The sequence below is a fragment of the Pelophylax lessonae genome, assembly GCF_965119305.1.
Source record: "Pelophylax lessonae genome assembly, chromosome: 8".
NCBI classification, from domain to species: Eukaryota; Metazoa; Chordata; class Amphibia; order Anura; family Ranidae; genus Pelophylax; species Pelophylax lessonae.
Genome location: NC_138775.1, coordinates 265741442 through 265764321, shown reverse-complemented (window position 1 = coordinate 265764321; position 22880 = coordinate 265741442). Strand labels below are relative to the sequence as shown.

General features: G+C 42.7%; 1 protein-coding gene across 1 annotated transcript in view; it reads left to right on the top strand.

Moving 5' to 3' along the window:
- LOC309561428 (serine/threonine-protein kinase TNNI3K) overlaps positions 1-22420 on the top strand; it is a 466208-nt gene extending 443788 nt beyond the window's left edge. Inside the window, exons 24-25 of the mRNA XM_082265332.1 lie at positions 17850-17929; positions 21951-22420. Of these exons, the coding sequence (XP_082121458.1) occupies positions 17850-17929; positions 21951-22027 (157 nt within the window). The 3' untranslated portion in view covers positions 22028-22420. The remainder of the gene's footprint in view (positions 1-17849; positions 17930-21950) is intronic.
- The last annotated feature ends 460 nt before the right edge of the window (positions 22421-22880 follow it).

Sequence of the window (22880 nt, the reverse complement as noted above, 5' to 3'; positions counted from 1 at the left end):
CCACTTCACAATTATGTGCCACTTTGTGTTGGTCAATCACATAAAATGCCAATAAAATAAATTTACCTTTTTGGTTGTAACATGACAAAATGTAGGAAATTTCAAGGAGTATAAATACTTTTTCAAGGCACTATATAAAGTATCATAGCCGGTCATAGCTGTAGGCACATGTATTACCTACTCTCAAAATGGCAACAGTGTAATATATCCTTTCAGCCCTTTAAACCACTTCAAATCCGGACCAATTCTGACACTTCTTACATACATATAAAAAAAAAGGATTTCCTTTTTTTTCCTGGAAAATGACTTAGAACCCCCAAACATTATATATTTTCTAAAAGTAAAGGCTGTGGAGACTAAAATGGTGGTAGTTGTATTTTATTAGATTGCACAGTGGTTTATCAAGAGTAAATTTTAATGAAAAAACATTTTTGATGAATTTTAGCGATGGAAAAAACAAAAAATACCCACATTTTCTTGCAAAGTTACGCTACGTAAATAGATACTTGTTTATCTATATGTCACGCTTTAAAATATCTCATGTCTGTAGAATGGCAACAAACTACAGTACATGAAATTATCCATAGGAGACACTTTAAAAGCTGTTGGCAAAGTGGCACATCTGTAGCATGTATAACACATGCTGCAGCAAAAATTACATTACTAAAGAAAAAAAAAAAAAAACAAGTCAAATAACATTAGAATTAACTCAGGGTTACAATTGCCCGGCCATTTAAAAAAAAAAGAAAGAAAAAAACGTTATGGGGTCCCCTCCAGTCCATACTACGCCAATTAAAAAAAAAAAAAAAAAAAACACAGCATGGGGTCCAGCCCAGTAGGTCAGGAAAAAAGGGGGGGAGCGAGCACCCCCCCTGAACCATACCAGTCCGCATGCCCTCAACATAAGGGGGTGGGTGCTTGGGGTCAGGGGGGCTCTGCCCCCCACCGTAAAGCACCTTGTCCCCATGTTGATGGGTACTAGGGCCTCTTCCCAACAACCCTGGGCTGCAGGGGGGCTTATCGGAATCTCTGGGGCCCCCAGATCGCAGCCCCCCCATGTGAATTGATATCGGTACATAGTACTTGTACCCATTCACCAAAAAATTGTCAAAAAATAATAAAACACAGAGACAGTTTTTGACAAATCCTTTATCAAGAATAAATAACAGTGTCCCCCAAAGTAGATCCATCGTCAATCATGCCACCCGCCGACCTGAAAAAGAGAAATAATCGCTCTCGCCAACATGGAGGCGCTAAGCCTTACTGCAGGCTCCTTCACTTCACAGTTCTTTTATAGGGAAGGTGCATGCTGGGTCTGTGATGTCAGAATGGGCACATCAACATGGGGACAAGGGGCTTTGAGGTGGAGGGGCAGAGCCTCCCTGCTCCAAAGCACCCACCCTCCCATGTTGAGGGCATGTGGCCTGGTATGGTTCGGGTGGGGGTGCACTCGCCCCCCCCCCCCCCCCCAATCCTGACTTGTCAGGCTTCATGCTCGGATAAGGGTCTGGTATGGATTTTGAGGGGGGTCCCATGCTTGTTTTTTTTTTTTACATTTTTCTATTGCCGGGCAATGCTGGCATTCTTTTCTTTACATTCACCTGTCAGCGGGGAAGCCCACTGACAATGATGACTCATGGATGTTCATGGCTTCCCGGCCCGCTGCTTAACAACCAGCTATTTCTTCACACAGAATCAGTCGATCGTTTTTTGACCAATCCAAATTCTAATCTTTCTGAAAACTTGGAATTCGTTTAGAAAACGAATAAACGAAACACATTTTGATGGATTTTGACTAAATTGGTTACTATTCGTTACTATTTCATTTGGAGATTCGGATGTATCTCGAATACGAATCTGTATTTGGACCGACACGAATTGCACATGTCTAAGTACTGTAGCTTGGACCCATTCCACAAGAATGCACAATTTTAAAGCATGACGTGTTAGGTATCTATTTTCTCAGCGTAACATCATATTTCATCCATTACAAAAAATGGGTTATATATTGTGTTTTTTGTTTTTTTAGTTCATTAAAGTGTATTTTTTTCCATAAAAATTGTGTTTGAAAAACTGCAAATAACCTGTTACATAAAAAAATTGCAATCACAGCCATTTTATTCTTTAGGTCCTCTGCTAAACAAATATATAGAGTTTGGGGGTTCTAAGTATTGTTTTTATTTGTAAACAAAAAATGTCAGAATAGACCTGGTCTTAAATTGGGTATTGCTGTTTTCTTTGTTTTTATTTTTTAACCTCAAGTGACTTTAAAGTGGTTCTAAAAGCTGAAGTTTTTTTTACCTTAATGCATTCTCTGCATTAGGGTAAAAAAACAACTTCTAAGTGCAGATTCCCCCCCCCCCCCCCTTAGGCTGGGTTCACACATACAGTATCTCACAAAAGTGAGTATACCCCTCACATTTTTGTAAATGTTTTATTATATCATTTCATACGACAACACTGAAGAAATGACACTTTGCTACAATGTAAAGTAGTGAGTGTACAGCTTGTATAACAGTGTAAATTTGCTGTCCCTTCAAAACAACTCAATACACAGCCCTTATTGTAAACCGCTGGCAACAAAAGTAGGTACACCCCAAAGTGAAAATGTCCAAATTGGTCAGACATATGAGTGCTGCCAGCATTGCTGCAGAGGTTGAAGAGGTGGGGGCAGCCTGTCAGTGCTCAGACCATATGCCGCACATTGCGTCAAATTGGTCTGCATGGCTGTTATCCCAGAAGGAAACGTCTTCTAAAAATGATGCACAAGAAAGCCCGCCAACAGTTTGCAAGCAGACTAAGGACATGGATTACTGGAACCATGTCCAGTGGCCTGATGAGACCAAGATAAACTTATTTGGTTCAGATGGTGTCAACTGTGTGTGGCGGCAACCAGGGGAGGAGTACAAAGACAAGTGTGTCTTGCCTATAGTCAAGCATGGTGGTGGGAGTGTCATGGTCTGGGGCTGCATGAGTGCTTCCGGCACTGGAGAGCTACAATTCATTGAGGGAACCATAAATGCCAAGATATACTGTGACATACTGAAGCAGAGCATGATCCCCTCCCTTTGGAGACTGGGCCGCAGGCAGGATTCCAACATGATAACGACCCCAAACACACCTCCAAGATGACTACTGCCTTGCTAAAGAAGCTGAGGGTAAAGGTGATAGACTGGCCAAGCATGTCTCCAGACCTAAACCCTATTGAATATCTGTGGGGCACCTTCAAACAGAAGGTGGAGGAGTGCAGGGTCTTTAACATCCAACAGCTCCATGATATCGTCATGGAGGAGTGGAAGAGGACTCCAGAGGCAACCTGTGAAGCTCTGGTGAACTGCATGCCCAGGAGGGTTACGGCAGTGCTGGAAAATAATGGTGGCCACACAAAATATTGACACTTTGGGTCCAATTTGGACATTGTCACTTGAGGGTGTACTCACTTTTGTTGCCAGCCGTTTAGACATTAATGGCTGTGTGTTGAGTTGTTTTGAGGGGACAGCAAATTTACGCTCTTATAGAAGAAGCTGTACACTCACTACTTTACATTGTAGCAAAGTGTCATCTCTTCAGTGTTGTCACATGAAAAGATATGATATAATATTTACAAAAATGTGAGGGTTGTACTCACTTTTGTGAGATACTGTATGTGAATTGGATGCAGGCTTCCCCACATCCAATTCACATGACAGGAGAGTGTGACCAGATGCCAGTGGAACTGGTTCACACAGCTCCAGGGCGGCCGCGGTCCGCATTTAAAAAGGGTTCTGTGCATCTTTGGTTCTGAATCAAGTGCAAATTCAGGCAAAATTTCAGACCTAATTCGCACCTGAATAGGTGAACAGGGACACACCAGACCCCATGCTGTAATCTGCAGCCGCAGCAATTGTGAACCCAGCCTTATACTTACCAGAGCCCGATCTCAATCCAGTGATGTGTACAAGAGCAGAAACTCTCTTGGCTCTCTCCCTCCTCATAAGCTCAGAGACAGCAGTGGTATCCATTGAAGCCAGTCACAGCCAGTGAGGAGAGAGCGGAGGGCGGGGCTGAGCCACACTCTGTGTGTCTATGGACACACAGAGCCAGCTCAGAAGCAAGCCTGCATGAGTGCCCCCATAACAAGAGGCTTGCTATAGTGGGCACTCAGTGGGGGGAGGAGCCAGGAGCGTCGGCAGGGGACATAAGAAGAGAAGTATCGGGACTGCTCTGTGCAAAACCATTACACAGAATAGGTAAGTATAACATGTTTGTTATTTTTTTTTAATTAGGTGTTTGCAATCACTTTAATATAGTGTCATCTGATCCAATCACTATTTGTCAAATTTTGCAATAAAAAATTTTAACTGTAAAAATTATTGCAATGGAGACATTTCTTAAACAAATTGATTTCTTTTAAAATTATGTTAATACATTCCTGCAGTCCATCGAAATGGAGAGATGATATCAATGTCTATGATAACAGAACATGGTGTATAAAATCTACTACATCATTAGCTTGTACCATCAGAAAGACATAAACCAATTTTAGACTTAATTAAAGATTTTTTTTTCAACCTAAAATACAGTTTCTGTTTAAAGGAAATGTGCTATTTTCATAAGCCGGCCCCTTTATAAAGTGATAATAGGACTGCATGGGGAACATTTTAGAGAATAAGATGCATTTATCCAATTAGGAGCAAATTTTTAGTAAAAAAAAAAATAAATAAAAATCATACTAATTGATACTAAGAATCTCTAAGTAGCCACAATACATTGTGAAGTTTGCTTAAAGGTAACTTTGCATTTTTTTTGCAAAAGAAAATGACAACTAACCAAATAAAACTTTAATTACCACACGAGGGATCCATATGTGTTTGTATCTGCTCCCACATCCTCCATCCTTATCTCTTCTCTTTGGCAGCATGACCTATTCTAAAGTCTACAAATTTTCTCTAATTGATTACTGGTCTGCAATTGTTCACAGACCAGTGACATAGCTCCCAACTATGTCTGATTTGGAGGGACTGTCTCTGATTTGGAACAAAGTCCCTCTGTCCCTCTTTCCTCCTCATTTGTCCCTCATTTGATCTGATCTATATAGTTGTTTATAAAATGCACTTTTTATCTTTCAAAAAGCGTTTCCCAGTGCTAATCCTTTCATCCAAATCTTACATTTCTGCATTTATAAATGTCAAAAGCCATGATAAATGAATAGTGGTTAAAAAAAGCACTTGTGAGTTTAAGTTGTTTTTTTTTTTTTTTTAATAATTCTCCTTTATGGGGATGTGGCTGGGGTGTTTCCTATGCCTACATACTTTTGCTAATAGGTGTTCCTCATTCCAGTCTAAAAAAGTTGGGAGGTTTGCAGTGAGGCCCCTTGCACACTGCATTACATCCCTAATTGAGTTTCACACAGGGCTGTCTAGCTTTAGTGGGTCCCTCCTGGCATTTTGGTTTGCCCAAAAGTGCAGCATCCAGCCCTACTGTTTGCAGCCTGTGGAAGTGTATTGCAGGCTGCAGCTGGGCAGGGCTGAGTGCTGTACTGAGCAGTACTCAATGTTAGGGCCTATGTGTTCTGGGATGAATGCCTAGAATGTAGAAGACCTGCATTCTGGACATTAGCCCTTTAATTCATAGGGCCTAAATATGGGTACTGGTTACAGCTCAGAGATCAAAAATCCAGACCTTGTCCTAAAGAACTTGTGTGTCAAAGTGGATTTATGACTTGCATCAACATTGTCTAGGGTCCGTCGGGTTTTTATTGTTGTGTCCTTGTAGGGAAGATTCACTTTCTTCCTATGTCCTGACAATTGTCACCAGCAGAAGTGTTTTTAGGGTCCTAGTAGACCAGGGGCACCTCTGGTCATAGATATGAAAATGTTGAGGAGCTGGTAGGATACTATGATGACCACTTCGGATCAAATCTAAAGCCCCGTACACACGAGTAGAAATTCGGCCGGGAAAATTCGTCTGACGACCGGTCTGCCGATTTTCGACTTGTTAGTATGGTGCTTCCGAAAATCGACTCCGACTTTTCGGCCAAAAAAATTCTGGTGTGCAGGCTATATAATTTTTGTCGACCGTCAACACACGTCCGATTTTCGTCTCGTTAGTACAGATTTCGACAGGGAAAAATCTTATGAGCAAGACTAGGCATGCTCAGAGATTAAAGAACACATAGAAAGCAATCCAACACATGACATCACTTCTGAAGTAGAATTCTGTTGTACGGGAAAATTTGTGTGCAGTCTAGAGCACATTCAAACCAACTGGCACGCACTCTGGACAAAAGACGGACGACCGGTCGGCGGAAATTCGTTGCGCGTGTACGAGGCTTAAGACAATTTTTAGATGAACAAAAACGAATTAGGCAAAAAACAGTCCTATTATGATGACAAATTAAGATGTATTAAAAAGTAGATCAATTATACAATAGGGTTGAGTTACTAAAACTGGAGAATGTAAAATCTGTTACAGCTCTGCATAGTAACCAATCAGTTTCTGTTTTCTTTTTTCTTTCCAAAGCTTAATTGAACAAGCTGCAGTTAGAAGCTGAATGGCTAACATGCACAGCTGCATCAGATTTCTCACTCTCCCATTTTAGTAAATCAACCCCAGTGTTTCAAAACTGTATAATGCATATAAATATTATCTCCACAATCCATAGGAGATTCAGGGCACTCAGTTAAAGACCTGGGGCAGGTGCCCTGGTTGCCAGGCTGTAGCAATGCTGCTGGTCATCAAGACTAAAAAATAATGAAAATCCAAAACTTTGGGTTGTTCCCAGAACAGGAAATCTTCTAATCTGAACACTTCTTCTGCTGAAAGTTGTCTAGAGGGGTTATTTACTTTTCTCTTAACCCACTTTTATTTCTCCAAAACAGGAATTAATAGAAAACTTCTTCAAAGGAACACAAATGGGGCAAAAAATGTTTTTTTTTAGCCATTTCCTATTCTAAAAAGGTTTTGCCACCACTGCTATAAGAAACACATATAGGGAAGACAATAAGGATCATGGCATAAAAGCAAAAGTCTGAATCATGCAGTAATTGACTCCGGTCTGTATGAATACCAAGTTCCTATTAGTTACCAAATATACACACATAGAATAAACTTTCTGAGCTAAATAAATGCAACTTACCTGCCATGTGCTAGTGAAATACATCAGACATATCCCCAAAATGACTTTAGGGAGTGTTTGCAAATTGATAACGGTACAACTCCTTTTTGACTGTTAAGAGCGCCAAACATTTGCAAAGTGTCTGCAAAGTGTCACCTGCGTTTGTATTCTTAGCTGAGAGACGTTTTTTATGTTTTATCTGTAAAATCCCCAGGCAATCTCCTGCTATCTGAGAGGGGAAGAAAGAATCAAGATAAAGGTTTGTCTTACCTGGAAAATGCCGATAAACATTCTAAGAGACGAGGACAGTTCCTCCAAATCATCAGGCTGCCAGCTTGTCCACCGCAAAGACATCTAGCTGAAACTCGATAGCACCAAGACTGATAAAATATTTATACCAAAGGGACACAAGCCGCGTGTGTACGAGGGCTCTTACATTTTTAAACAGGTTCTACCTGGCAATACGACATATAAAATCAATACTGTACATTGACTGTTGTTAGAAGTGGGAGAATAACTTTTTATTTTACTCCTAAGAAATGTTCTGTCTAAGTTGACTTCCCTGCTTTGCTGATGAGGCAGATGTCCTTGGGTTATTCTTAGAGGTCATTATGTCTAGTTAGCCAGCAATATGACCCTGTAGTTTTTAATTAATAATAGAGGCTTCTAATTTCCCCCAATTGTTTAAGCTGAACTTAAGCCCTTTAACTCTAGTCAATACCCCCATTAGATTGAAACCAAAAGCTAAACGAAATAGTCCAAATGCATACCTGAATTCACAGTTGCATGATGCACCAGTTCCCGGGTCTTCTGAATCCTGAAAACAGGAGGGCAACAAGTCAGGTCGATGTTGGGTTTGGTCTTCAGTCCCAAGAGAGGTGCCAGGTAGGGTGTTTATAAGGAGGAGTGGGCTCTCTCCAGAAAAACCTGCCCTCAATCTATCCATTACTATATATGTGCTCCTACTATTGAGGCTGTCAAACTTAGGAGTTAGGACTGGGGTGTTTTGTTGCTTATGCATGTATTTGCAAATGTGTGTCAACTGAACCCCTGTTTTTACGGTGAACAATTAGGACAATTCGGTTTGTTGCGGGCTGGCTGGTAAGTTGAGCTGGGAATTTTTCTTTGTTTTTGTTCGACATGCATCTTCCGTCTATGTGCTCCCTGCTGTTAAAGCAAGTTAAAGGTTGGGGCAGTTGCCGTTTGTTTGTACAGGGTGTTTATAAAGACCCTGTCATTACCTTCTACCTTGACAGAAGGTGTGAAGCATGAGTTTTGAATCACAAAAGTTCCAGGCCACCTGCAGCACTCCCTGTTCCTTCTTCATCACTGGGTTTCTGGAGAAAGTACAAAAATCTCCTAAGATCAGGAAAAAAAATCTACTGAAGCACCAACTCCACCCTCCCCTTTCCTTTTAGCTGTATACAGATGGCCTCATACAAAGTTTTAATTAGGGATGATCGAACTTTTCAAAAGTTCGGTTCGGCCAGAACATCCGAACTACCCGAAAAGTTCGGCCCGGATTTCAGAACCCCATTGAAATCAATGGGACCCAAACTTCGGTAATCAAAAAACACCATTTTGAAGCCCTAAAACCCAATAAATGCCCCTCAAAAGTGCCTAGGGTTCTGGGTCATACCCCAGGGACTATTAATCACACAAAAAAAAAGTTCTTAAAAATTGTCATTTTTGATAGAGAGCCAATTATTGGAAAAATTAAAAAAAAAAAAAAAATGTCTTTGGATTTAGTATCTGGGGTGTGTAAAAAGTGTACCTGTGAAGTTTCAGCTCTGTAGCATGTCCAGAACCATAAAAAAAAGTTTGTTTGTATTAGAACACTTACAGAACAGGTTAGTGGCTTCTCGCTTTTCACACCTTGCCGGTTTAATAGCAAGCGTTGTTTTGGGCATTTTTTGAGTTCTTTTGAGGCAGGAAAAACATCTGAACTTGTGTATACGGGTATATATACCACTATACACAAGTTCAGATGTTTTGCCTGCCTCTAAAGAACCCAAAAAATGCCCAAAAAAACGCCTGCTACTAAACCGGCAAGGTGTGAAAAGAGCGAAGCCATATTACAGATCTATAATTGCACTAATACAAATTATATTTTTTTTTATGGTTCTGGACATGCTACAGAGCTGAAACTTCACAGGTACACCTTTTAGACCCCCCAGACACAAAATCACACAAAAAAAAAGTTCTTAAAAATTATCATTTTTGATAGATTTTTGATAGAGAGACAATTATTGAAAAAAAAAAATTAAAAAAAAAAATGTCTTTGGATTTAGTATCTGTGGGGTCTAAAAAGTGTACCTGTGAAGTTTCAGCTCTGTAGCATGTCCAGAACCATAAAAAAAAGATGGTTTGTATTTTGTTGGCTTCTCGCTTTTCACACCTTGCTAGTTTAGTAGCAAGCATTTTTTTGGGCATTTTTTGGGTTCTTTGGAGTCAGGAAAAACATCTGAACTTGTGCATAGTGGTATATATACTTCCAAAGAACCCAAAAAAATTCACCCAAAAAAAAAAGCCCAGGTGTGTTGTTGCAGGCAGGTTTTTGGAGGCAGGCAAAACATCTGAACTTGTGTACACACACATACTTATATGTATTTTACATTTAGACATATATAGGTGTTATAGGAGCGTAACCATATTAGTGTAAATGATTTCATTAGCGCAAGCATATATTTCTGCTACTATCACACCTATATATGTCTAGGTGTGTATATACATATAAGTATGTGTGTATATATACCCGTATACACAAGTTCAGAAGTTTTGCCTGCCTCCAAAAACCCCAAAAAAATGCCTGCAACAACACACCTGGGCGTTTTTTTTTTTTTTTTTTTTTTGGCGCTAGCGTTTTTTTGGGCATGTTTTGGGGATCTTTGGAGGCAGGCAAAACATCTGAACTTGTGTATAGTGGTGTATATACACACATACTTATATGTATATACACACCTAGATATATATAGGTGTGATAGGAGCGTAACTATATTGGTGTAAATTATTTCATTAGCACAAGTAGTTTTTTCTGCTCCTTTCACACCTATATATGTGCAGGTGTATATATACATACATGGGTGTGTATATATACCCCCTATACACATGTTCAGATGTCATGCCTGACTCCAAACATGTGCTCAAAAAATCACTATAGACGCCTGCAGCAAAAAAGAATGCTGACGGAGGCGAAGCCATATTACTGCAGCGAAAGTGACTTGAGAGAAACTTTCTTTTCTCTATAGCGGTCACCCTGATATGGAAGGGTTTGGTCACCCTGCCATAGCAGTCACTGTCAGTTCACCCTACACTACATTACGGTCACCCTGATATGGAAGGGTTCGGTCACCCTGCCATAGCAGTCAGTTTAACCCTACACTACATTACGGTCACCCTGACACTTCATACTTTCCCTACAGAAACTACATTTTTGAAGCTAACTAAAGTGTAAAAGAGCACCCTAACTACACTAGATATCCCTTTCCTCACACTGATAAATGCTAAATGACACTTTTAAAGTAAAATTAACAGAACTGCTTCCACTCTCTTCCATGTCCCTGTATAACAATGCTAGGAATTTGGCGGGGGCTATCTTATATACTGGGGGGCGTATTCACTAATGATTGGCCTAGGGACCCCCTAGTCACTCCAATCACATTCCTAGCATTCTCCTGCCCCCTCAATTGGCTTTTGCTAATGGTTCTGGTCCAATCACAGGCTTTTAAAGCCCATTTCCTGAACCATTGCATTTTGGTCGGTTCTGGTTGGCGAATTCCGAACTTTTTGGGCAAAAAGTTCTAAATTCGGCTGAACCTCGAACACCCAATGTTCGGGCCGAACCGATGGTCGACCCGAACCGTTCGATCATCCCTAGTTTTAATCAGAGACAGAAAGTATGAAGGCAAACAGCTTCCACTGCAGATTCTCTTTAGAAGACCTACTGTTGAATTTACTAAAGACAAATTGACTGTGCACTTTGCAAAGTGTTGTTGCACTCTGCAAGTGCAGTTGCTTCTGAGCTTAGTAAATGAGGTAAAGCTGTACTTTGATAAAAGAACCTAATAGCGTGCAAGGAAAAGCAAAAAATCTAGCTTCTGCTCATTTACTAAGCTCTGGAACAACTGCACTTGCAAATTGCCACTGCACTTTGCAAATTGCATTTAGTAAATCAACCTCTTTGTGTCACGGGCTCACCTTGTATTTAAGTTTAATTAATTAAACATTTTTAGCAACTAGTAAAAAAACAACTGTTCAAAAATGCATAAATATCAAGTTAAAAAGTGACCCCCAAGCCCTTAAAGTTTCCTTTCCTTTTACAGTGAACCTGTGCTTTGCCCATACAGGGCAACTGAACAGGTTCACTTTAATGCTGACCTCCCCAGCAGTATATACTAACCCTCCATTCGCTCCTTTGCTGCCTCGTTTAACTGCCAGGAGTAAAAAGGTTGTGAGCTACAAGTCACCAAAGTGCATTAGCCCAGTGTTATCACGTGGGGCGCGTCACATGTCCCTACAAATGCTGAAGCAGCGGATTCTCCCTCCAGCTACTGGAACTAAACAGAACAGTAGTAGGGTGAAGTAAGTATGGTAAGTAAATTTATACTACTGTGGGTGTAAACATTGTACAGTTATTATTTTTCTGTAGGCCACCTGGAAAAATCCCATCCACCTTCCTCTTCTACAAATCTGTTCTTTCACCACCAGGGTCTCCTCAAACCTTTGCCTCCTCGCACTCATTCCTCATAGACTTTTATGGAAGCAAAGGTCACAGGGAGTATGGGTGGCAGGCTAAGGAATAAAGATGCCATGGCAATGATATTTACTTTTTACAGATCTACGAGAGGCATAAAGATGCCGTGGCAATGAAATTAAAATTTCTCTGTCGCTCATTGACAGACGTAGTCCTACTTGATTAATATCAACTCGGGTTATACTGCCCTCTACAGGAGTAGGACTAGACAGGAAAGAAAACGTTCTGGCCACACCTTAGGGGCAGTCCCAGAGGGTATATCCTCTCACTTCCTGCTACAGGATATCAGTTTTTTTCTGTCTAGTTAGGAGTAAGGACCTAAGTTCCTTGCTGGGATCTTTGGTCCTGGCAAGATTTTTTAGAAATACTTTTTTAGGCAGCTTTTCTTCTCCAGTGTTCCTGTGAGATCTTCAAGCAAGTACGCTGAAACTGGGCGACGGGCTGGATGTTGAGATCCAGTGGTCACCCCAGTTCAGCCTACGAGCGCGTGCAGGCCATAGCTCCGCGCTGGGTCGGCCGCGACATAGTCCCACTGGACGGGGACTGACCCTGCGAGTTAAACGTCTCGCCTGGACGCCAATGACCAGTTGCAAACTGAGTCACGGCGTCCGTATTGGTCGACAGCCCCCCACCCCGGTGGAGAGGGGTTCTGTCAGGAGTTGGCGCCAGCCTGGTTCCGGTATGGTGAGTAAAATGTTCCCCCTGTCGGGTTTGTTGGTGGACGCGGGCCCCTCTCTGGGATGGATGGACGTGATCCTAGCAGGTGTCATTGATCCCCCTCTTAAGAGCTTGGTTTGGGAGCTGACGATCTATAGTCACTATATGACACTATAAGGGAGATGACTGAAGTCAGTGGCAGACTGCTAAAAGGCATTACTATTAAGGTATAGAGGTATCCTACCTGACATAATGTGTAGTGTATACAGGCCGATGCCTATGCCTGCATTACCACATCCGCAGGTCGCCATCCTTCCATAAAGCCGGTCACCTCCGCAGGGCACACACTCCCGCAGGCCGCACAGGCCGAGCGCACACTCCTGCAGGCCGCACAGGCCGAGTGCACACTCCCGCAGGCCGCACAGGCCGAGCGCACACTCCCGCAGGCCGCTGCTACTTTGCTCAAGCCGCCGCTATCCTCCACAGGACACTGAGGGGCTGCCGCCATTTTCCTGCAGATCGCACGGGGCCGCCATATTGGCGTAGCCTCGTGTCTCCAGCATGGGGGCGGCCATGTTTGAGGTGACCAAACACCTCGAGGAGTAATTGGGAGGCGCCGGAAGGCGTGTAAAGGGGCGGAGCCGCCTCCTCGGCCCGGGAAAGCAAGCCAAAGACTTCCTGTCTGTAACAGACAGTGCTGGAAGCAGGTTGATAAGAAACTTCTGTGCATCAGGTGAGCCTTGGGGTCTCTCTCTCTCTCTCTCTGAGGGGTCCAAGCAGGTACACTGAGGGGCGCTATTGCGCTGGGGGACTAAGTAAAAAAAAAAAAAAAAAAAAAAGAAAAATGTTTTTTCTTGCAATTAATTTTTTGTGTTTGCTGGCAAGTGTCTTGTTAATCATGAACCCTGCCACACATGTATCCCCACCTGATCCCCTCGAGGTGGCCGCAGGACCCTCCAGTACCCCACTTGTGATGATGCATTATCAGCAGTTTTGGAGTCTTTGGTATCCCGGGTGGAGGTAGCCTGTCAGGGACGGGGGTCAAGAAAAGCGACCCCCGCCTACCCCTATTTTCATCTGATACTTCAGATACGGATTCTGAGCTGGTCATGGCAGCCCCTTTTCTGGGGTTGCTGTCTCAGGTACGGTCTCCTCAGACAGTGAGGAGGACGCTTCTGCCTCCGCCATAGCACAAGAAGCGCTGGTGGAGGCACTAGTTGTGTCTGTCCGGGAAACCTTAAATCTTGAGATTACACCGGCAGAGGTAGCTGAGACTGATATTCCTTTTTTGGTACTAGCAAGCCTACCAAGATGGCGAAGGGTTTCCCTTGCCCAGATGGGGGTCGTCCGAAAACGAACCCCTGCTATTGCTAGGCGCTATCAGTTTGAGGTATCCCTCATTTTAAGATGGACGGTACCACCAATAGTGGACTCACCGATTCCCAGACTAAATAAAGCCACTGTTATCCCGTTGGATTGACAGAATGGGCCCCCACCCATCTCTAGGGTGGGGGGACGTCTTCACCAGTTTCCGGATCCATGGCTTTCCAGAATCCCGGATAAAGGGGTTCGCGAGGTCATACGGTTGGGATACAAGATCGAGTTTCGATCACTTCCACCGGTGCGATTCTTCCCTTCCAACATTCGACATCCCCGGGTCGCTTAAAAAGCTTTGCGGTGGACAGCTTGATGCAACAGGGAGTGGTAGTTCCCATTCCTTGGACAGTTTCAGGGGTTCTAGTCGAACCTGTTCACAATGCCCAGGAAAAAGGGCTAGGTGTGTCCAATTCTGGTCCTGGGAGAGATGGAGTCCATCCGTACAGTGGTGGCCTCCCTGCATCAGGGGGATCTCCTGGCGTCCATAGACATTTAGGATGCCTATCTTCATATCCCCATCTTCACAGGCTGGTTCCCACCAGGACACTGAACTATCTGGGCCTAATTTTGGATACATCCTTGGCAAGAGTGTTTCTCCATGCGGAGAAACTCCAGAAGATTCAGTCAATGATTCGGATGTTGCTGTCCGTCAACTGGCTGGGACTGATGGTCGCCTCCTTAGAGGCAGTACCGTTTGCCCAGTCTCATACCCGAATTCTCCAAGAGGAGATTCTTCTCAAATGGAATCGGAATCCCGATTCCCTGGACAATCGGATCCGATTGAGCGAGCGGACCAGGGAGGCTCTGGTCTGGTGGCTTCGGTCTCCGATGCTCAGCCAGGGGAAGTAATTTCTTCTGATAAATTCCAGGTTACCGATAAATGTGTTGGAACTGAGAGCGATCAGACTTTGTCCGATTTACTGGACCGAGCAGCTCCAGGGCAGCCCGGTTCGGATCCAATCGGACTATGCCACGGTCAGGACTTATGTCAATCACCAAGGGGCACCAAGAGTGCCCTGGCGGCCATAGAAGTGGCCAACATTCTTTATGGGGCGGAACAGTTGTTCCAGCTCTCTCCGCGATATTCATCCCGGGGGTGGACAGGCAGATTATCTCAGCCGTCAGATTCTGGATCAAGAGGAATAGTCTCTTCATCCAGAGGTATTTCACCAGCTGTCCCTTCATTGGGGCACCCCGGATATGGATCTGTTGGCATGTCGGCTCAACAGGGCTCGCGCCCGCGATCCTCTAGCGGACGCAGCAGACGCGCTGAGCACCCCGTAGGGGCAGTATCAGCTACTGTATGTCTTCTCCCCCTCTCAAGTTACTGCTGAGATTTCTCCGCAGGATAGAGGTGGAGGGAACTCCAGTTATCCTGGTAATTCCGGGCTGGCCTCGTCAAGCCGGGTACGCCGACTTGGGCAGACTAGTCGCGGACGCTCCTTGGAGACTTCTTCTCAGGGAGGATCTGCGGTCTCAAGGACCGATCTTCCATCGTGCTTTACAGTCGCTGGCTTTAACGGCCTGGCCATTGAGACCCAGGTACTCAAGGGTACTTGAGCACTATCAAGGGTCAGGTTTCAGCGTTAGCAATCTTCTTTCAGAAGCCGCTGGCTACTCATTCCTTGATGCGGAATTTCATCCAGGGGGTGCGGCACTTGGCTCCGCCAGTGCACGCGCCCTTACCACCCTGGGATCTTAATTTGGTCTTGTCGGTTCTGCAGAAACCTCCCTTTGAAAATATCAGGGAGATTCCCTTGCTTACATTATCCCAGAAGGTGGCCTTCTTGGTGGCTATCACTTCTGCACGCAGGGTGTCAGAACTGGCTGCATTATCATGCCCTTCCCCATATCTAGTGGTTCATAGGGATAAGGTAGTTCTTCATCTGAAGCCATCCTTTCTTCCTAAGGTGGTTTCAGATTTTCATCTGAATGAAGATATTGTGCTACCTTCCTTGTGTCCTAAGCCCAATCATCCTCGGGAATGTGCGTTGCATTCCTTGGATGTAGTTCGGGCAATCAGGGTATACCTGAAGACTACGGAATCGTTCCGTAAAATGGATTCACTTTTTGTGATCACGGATGGCCCCAGAAAGGGGTTGCCTGCATCTGCCGCGATTAGACAGACGGTGGTACAGGCTTATTCTATTAAGGGTCGGAATCCTCCGTTCCCTGTTAAGGCACACTCTATTCGGGCGATTAGTGTTTCCTGGGCCTTCCACCATCAGGCGCCAGGGGTCCAGGTTTTCAAGGCGATTACTTGATCGTCGGTTCATACCTTTACAAAATTTTATAAAGTTGATGTGATGGCATCGTCGGATGCCTCATTTGGCCGCAAGGTTTTGCAGGCCGCAATTTGAGGAGACCGTTGGTCTACCTCAAGGGTTTGTTGGGTTTTTTCACTTAGGTCTCATCTTTTTGCTCGATGAGTCCTTGATGCTTCTGGTTGGCTTCGGTTGGGCCTTCTGGATTTTGATTTCTGTTATCCCACCCCTCATTTGTGGCACTGCTTTGGGACGTCCCGAGTTGATATTAATCAAGGAGGACTACGTCTGTCAATGAGCGACAGAGAAAAATGGATTTTTGTAAGATCTTACCGTAAAATCCTTTTCTCTTAAGCTCATTGACAGACGTAGTATCCGCCCCTCTGTTTTTGAGTTGGGTTGGGTTAAATTCTCTGACACTGCTTTGTGACATAACTGATATCCTGTAGCAGGAAGTGAGAGGATATACCCTCTGGGACTGCCCCTAAGGTGTGGCCAGAATGTTTTCTTTCCTGTCTAGTCCTACTCCTGTAGAGGGCAGTATAACCCGAGTTGATATTAATCAAGGAGGACTATGTCTGTCAATGAGCTTAAGAGAAAAGGATTTTACGGTAAGATCTTACAAAAATCCATTTATTTACAGATCTGTGAAAGGAATAAAGATACCATGACAATGATATTTAAGTAATTACAGACCTGTAGAGTGGGAGTGTGGGAAAAGTTTACCTAGAGAAAAAGGAAAAACAGTACTTTGAAAGTTTGTTTGTCCAACCTGCAGCCCAAGACGACTATGAATGTGACCCAACACGAAATTGTAAACTCACTTAAAAATTTAGATTTTTTTGGGGGGGGGGGATTTTTTGTAAATATATTTTTACACTTAGCGAACACATGCAGCCGAATTTAAATTTGACAGCGTCTCTTTACTGGACTTTTATAATCTTTATCTTCCCAAAGAAAAATCTCCCACTCTTCACAATCACATCTTATTCATGTCATCAGTTTTCGGCAGCACTAATATTTGTTCACTGCTATTTTTAAGGATGAAGCACATAAAGTGCAAAATTAGAACCAAACTATCTAATAAGCACCTTGATAATTCATTGAAAGTTGCTACTACATCTATCCAACCATTAGTGCATTCGTCAAAAACAATGTCAAATATTGCACTAGTTTTATGTTGCCTTCTTACTTTTATAAAATATTAGAAAAATTAAGTTTTATTACTCAGATACATGCATTATCTTTATCAATTAACTGATCGTTGACTTGTGATCTGTCTGACTTTTTATGCTCATCAGCTATCTTTATTGTTAATGTATTTTATGTGTGGCCCAAGACAATTCCTCTTCTTCCAATGTGGCCCAGGAAGGTTAAAAGGTTTGACACCCCTGACTTAGGCCAACTTTTTGCTTGCTCTCAAATAGGCAAGACTCATAGAAACATAGAATGTGTCGGCAGATAAGAACCATTTGGCCCATCTAGTCTGCCCAATATATCTGAATCCTATGAATAGTCCCTGGCCCTATCTTATATGAAGGATAGCCTTATGCCTATCCCATGCATGCTTAAACTCCACTCAGGTATGTTTTAAGTAGCCAAGCTTATTGTCCAGATTAGGTATTAAGGCATTAGGTGAAAAAGCTATTTCCAGACAGGATGCCAACGCAACAAAAATGTTTTTTCTGATTATATTTTTCAGCTCAGAAGCCTCCTCCGGACGCGGTTTGACCTTAGAGGAGATGAAGAAAAGTTTTCAGTACCCACCGATAGACAAGAATGGTAAGTACAGATGTACTTGTAACAGTAATAATGTAATCACAATGTTTTTCTGCATGGAGATGGACTTCGAAAAGCCTGAACATTTATTTTAAGACCAGAACAGCATGTTATTTCAGTTGAAAGCTTGGACCGCTACTCTTAAGATAAACAGATTAGGCAGCCATCTGGAAGTTTCTATGTTCAAAGTTATAAGAAAAATAATAAATCAGAAAGAATGAAAAAAGTAAAAAGAATAAAAATATGACAAACAATTATACAGAAGCATTACAGGAAAAAATTTCCGACCTTAGCAATAACCTCTTCGATAAAGCAAACTGAAGAAACCCAATCAAAATGAATTCTTTGCTAATCTAGCTACAGTTACAGTGACATAGTCAGTTTTAAAAGATTACATTTTTGTTGAAGATTTCCATGATGCATATAGAATACAGAAATCATCAGCCAGAAGAAGGAACAAACATAGTATATAATTGCACAGAATAAGCGTAGGTCATTGCCAATTCCTAAACCATACATAAGAATGTAATCAACATACAGATGAACATTACATTAAGAAAAATATTGCAAAATGTTGACATAAGTTTGTAAACTGTGGCAAAGGTGTAAGAATGATAATGCCTTATCCTCTAAATCTGCTGATGAAGGAAAAAAGATGGAAATGGGAATATTAGAAAGGGTAGAGTAATAGAAAAAGAAGAGAAGAAGGGTGGGGTATAGAGGTGAGGCATCTCATCCTGGCGTATTCCTTCATTGATGGAAGCAATTCTGTAATGTTTGAGGAAGTATAAATCTGAGTCCAGCTTTATACCAAGGAAGTATAAACCTGTGAATGTATTATATTTATCATATATATTTGAGGATAATTCCTCCATACGTCTTAGGAACTGCATTTCAGTCAACCAGTTATATATAGAGTAATTGTGGTGGATTTCAAGTATTTGGGGATAACCGATTTTGCAGCTATAAGAGAAAACCTAAGTAGACCTTTCTTGGAAACTACTATGGAGTCTAGTTTCACTGAAAGAAAAGCAATTTGCAGGGTGTAGGAGATTTTTGTGGCTGTTATGTGGTCATACATATTGAAACTTAATGTTCAAAATGATGTGAGACATAGACATGACCACAAAATATGTATCAGCCTACTCAGATGGCTATGATATCTCTAGCAGGAGTCAGATGTTTGTGGGAAAAATAGTATGGCGCCTTCCTGGGTAGAGATACAACCTAGATACCACCACCTAAGAGGATGAAGTAGTGGCATAGGGGCCAGAAGATGGAACCATAGCTCAAGATGGTAAACAAGGGTTGCCTCTCCAATTCTGAATTAGACAGTCCAGTATTCAGAGCATGCATGCCACTGTCTGGTTTTAGGGTGGGTGCCATTTTTGAAATGACTGATACTCTCCTGCCTTGTGCCCCTGGCTCCCTTTCTCTTCAACTCTAAGACCAAAAAGAATGGTGTCAGTTGAAGCCATTTCAGGTGTGAGTATCAGTTTGCAACAGAGAACCAAATTTGCTTTCTGTGGTAGCTCTTCATGCCTATGTGCTTCCACTTAAATCATATTGTTTGCTTCATTCAAAGGGTTTTTTACATATGTCCAGATCTCCATTTTAGCATTAGAGGTTCTCAGAATGTTGATTATTGACTTTCCAGAAAACTATTGCTTGCTCTTCTATAGGTTTATGTGTGCTAGGGATCCAAATAATGGGAATCTAAACTATAACCAGCAGGGCCAGGACAAGAGTTGGGCAGGAGGGATGGCTACCCTGGGCACTGTGGTATCATGTAAGATGGGGGGGTCGCCACAAGGAGATTGGGAAGGGGGAATTTAGGGGGCTGCAGGAGGTAAGTATTGTTCTGGGAGGGGAAATTTGAATGGAGGGGGTGCTATGAGTGGTGATTTAGGGAGATTTATGTTAGGAGGGGGATGGGAGGAAGAAGATTTGTGCTAGGTGGGGGAATTGGGGGGGGGGGGATTTGTGCTGAGAGGGGGAAATTTCAAATGAGGGGGAGAAGATGTGTACTAGAAGGGAACACTTTAGGGGTAGAGGATTTGTGTTAGGAGGGGGTGATTTCTCTTTGCGGGGGGGCATTTAAGCTGGGGGGATTTGGGGGATTGGGTAGCAAAGATTTGTGTTGAGATATAGGGGAATTCAGCAGGGGGGCAGATTTGCACTGGGAGGAGGGGGAATGTTATTCTTAGGGGCTAAACATGCAGATTAGCCCTCAGTGTTTTTTTGAGGGGAAATTTATACTGACACATATTGCTCATACATTTTGGGGGGGGGGGCATAGCGCAGTTTGGCGTGTTCGCCCCGGGATCTTGATGACCTTGCGTGTCTAACTAGTGACCTTGGTGTAACTAGCACCAAGGTCACTAGTTAGATATGCACTAGAAATGGAGATATGTCTATGCTTAAAGTGTCTGTTGGCCTAAGTGAACACCTTACAAGTCCTAACCCTTAGTTTACATTATTATTATTATTTTTTTATTATTCATTAGTGAGATACTGTAAATTAGTCATGAAGGAGGATAATGAGCTTCTTGCGTCTGTTGAGGACTTCAATGGCCAGATATCGAAGCTAGAGTATTTGGATTTCCCACTTATCTACACAGAGTATTCCTTCCCCTGCTTTACTTCTTTACTTCAGCATAGGCTTCTAGTAAGGCAGTGCCTCCTTAGGGTATTTGCACACTGTACTGATGTATGAACATCAGGCATTCCTAGCAGAAAAAAACCACAAGGATAGGTTGTATAGCATTTGCGTGTTGTAAAAAATCTTCTAGATTCATTTTACTAAGGGAGTGTGGTGTACGCATGTAAATGCACATATTTGCATGTACACGTGTAAATATACGCGTAGCACCCTTCTAGTTTCTAGGATGATAGGTAAATTTAGTTATTTTTGGTTCCTCTGTAATCATTGGAGCAGTTATTGATTTTTCTGGACTGTTCTTGATCTTACAGGCTGCTGGTTTTATTGCTTCCCCCGCATTCTGGAGGCTTACAGAATATAGAGGGATGGGAGAATCCAACGGGAAGCTTGAAAATGTATTGTGCTGCAGCTAGTTCCTAGGGAGGTGTGCCAAGTCCGTGGCAAGGGAAACATAAACAGTCTGGGGGTCTGCTGGAGAGGTTTAAGACTCAGGGGCTGCTGCCCCTTGGAAGAAGTTCTGATGTAGTCTGCTTATGTTCATCGAGGTCCCAGCTATAGCAGAGCTGGGGAGGGGATTCCCAATTACCTTTGGAACCCATGCAGCAGTTTCACCTGAGAGTTTTGTCTGGAAGAACTTACTGAAGAGTGACAGGTGAAGACTGCAAGGTGTGAAGCTGCCCTGGGATGTGACTACTGACTGTGCACTGTTCACCTAGTAATGTGTGTCCTCCTGTTACAAGTCAGCATTTTTGAAGTATCCCATGTCACCCCAACCCTCTCCTGTTACAAGTTCTACCAGCAATCATATAAAGACACCAGACTGTTTAATGGTAGACTATTACCTGTGTGATTGGTAGCCTCTGCACTGTTTTGAAGATAATTTAAAAACAGTGGCTTCTATGGGGGGTAGCACTACATACTGATCAGGAGTGCAGATTTTTGCATTTATTTTAATTTTTTTAATGATGTATATGCAATGCAATACTTGTGTGTACAGGACCATAAAAACAAAGGACTTTATTTAGATGGGAAAAAAAATGCATGAATGTCTAAAAACATTGTGTTTTTTTGGTGTATGTATGCAGGAAGCCTAATAATGTCCCTGACAGGTGTATCTGAGCACTTGTGTGCTGACATCTCACCAACAGAGAAATATATAAAAAGCGTGTGTGTGTGTGTGTGTGTGTGCGTGTGTGTGTGTGTGTGTGTGTGAAGGGGGCTCACCCTGTGAAATATCACTTCTGTAGTAGACTGACCCGTCAGTATTAAGTTTATTGTTGTCTGCCAGAACACACAGCTGTCTTTTTTACACAGACCCGCGTGGACGACATTGCATTTATTTTACTTCCTTTCATTTGACAGGTTACGTGTCTGATCCCATGAGCACTATGCGATTTCATAGTTGCTGCAGGAGCAGCAGTTTCGAAGACAGTAACTGACAGATGGAGCCGTTACAGGCGGTGGCGGGATCCCAGTAAAAGGGCAAATGCAGCGCCACCTGACAGCCCAGGGGGAAGTGTTTACACACAAAGATTCTCTCTTCTTTTATTTATGTCAGATAATTCATTTTTATGTTCTTGTTTTGTTCATTTTTATTACATGAGAGAGACTGTGAGACTTTATCAATTTTCACCTGGTAGGAAAAAAAAAGATGCAGCTTTAACTAACAGTTATTATATTAATTGGTTCAACCTATGCTTTGTTTTACTCCCTGTTTGTGTTTTGCAATATCTTATGTTGCCTGATCAAAGTATAATTTAGAGGATCTTGAGAATGTGTTTGTCCACTTATGGCGGAAGATATCTGTTCATTAGGGATGAGCTCAGGCGTATTCGGATACTAAAAGACAACAACAAGAGAAGGGCACACCGACCTAGTGCATTACCACTAAAAAGCAGCACCTTTTTGGCTCTGAGAAAGTGGGTTTGCCCTCAAAACGCGTCAGCCTAGCCTTAGCAGATCCATGCAGACCACAGCATGCTATCCAGCTCAACGCAGTGCCTTGGCTACCTTGGAGATCTTGCGTTGATCATGTTTACATGCGTGCTATCTACAATTGCTTTGTGAGTATAATATATACTTTTTAAAATTTTAATAAATCTTTTTAGTGGTAATGCACTAGGTTGGTGCGCCTTTCTCTTGTTGTTGTCCTTTAGTGTGTTTCCGATACCCTTGGTCCTGAGGGGGCAGCAAGACCACAAGCAATACCAACATAAGTCTATTTGAAAATCTATATATATTTTATTCCCCCATCATACACCACACGAGCGCAGGAGATATGTTTTAAACTTT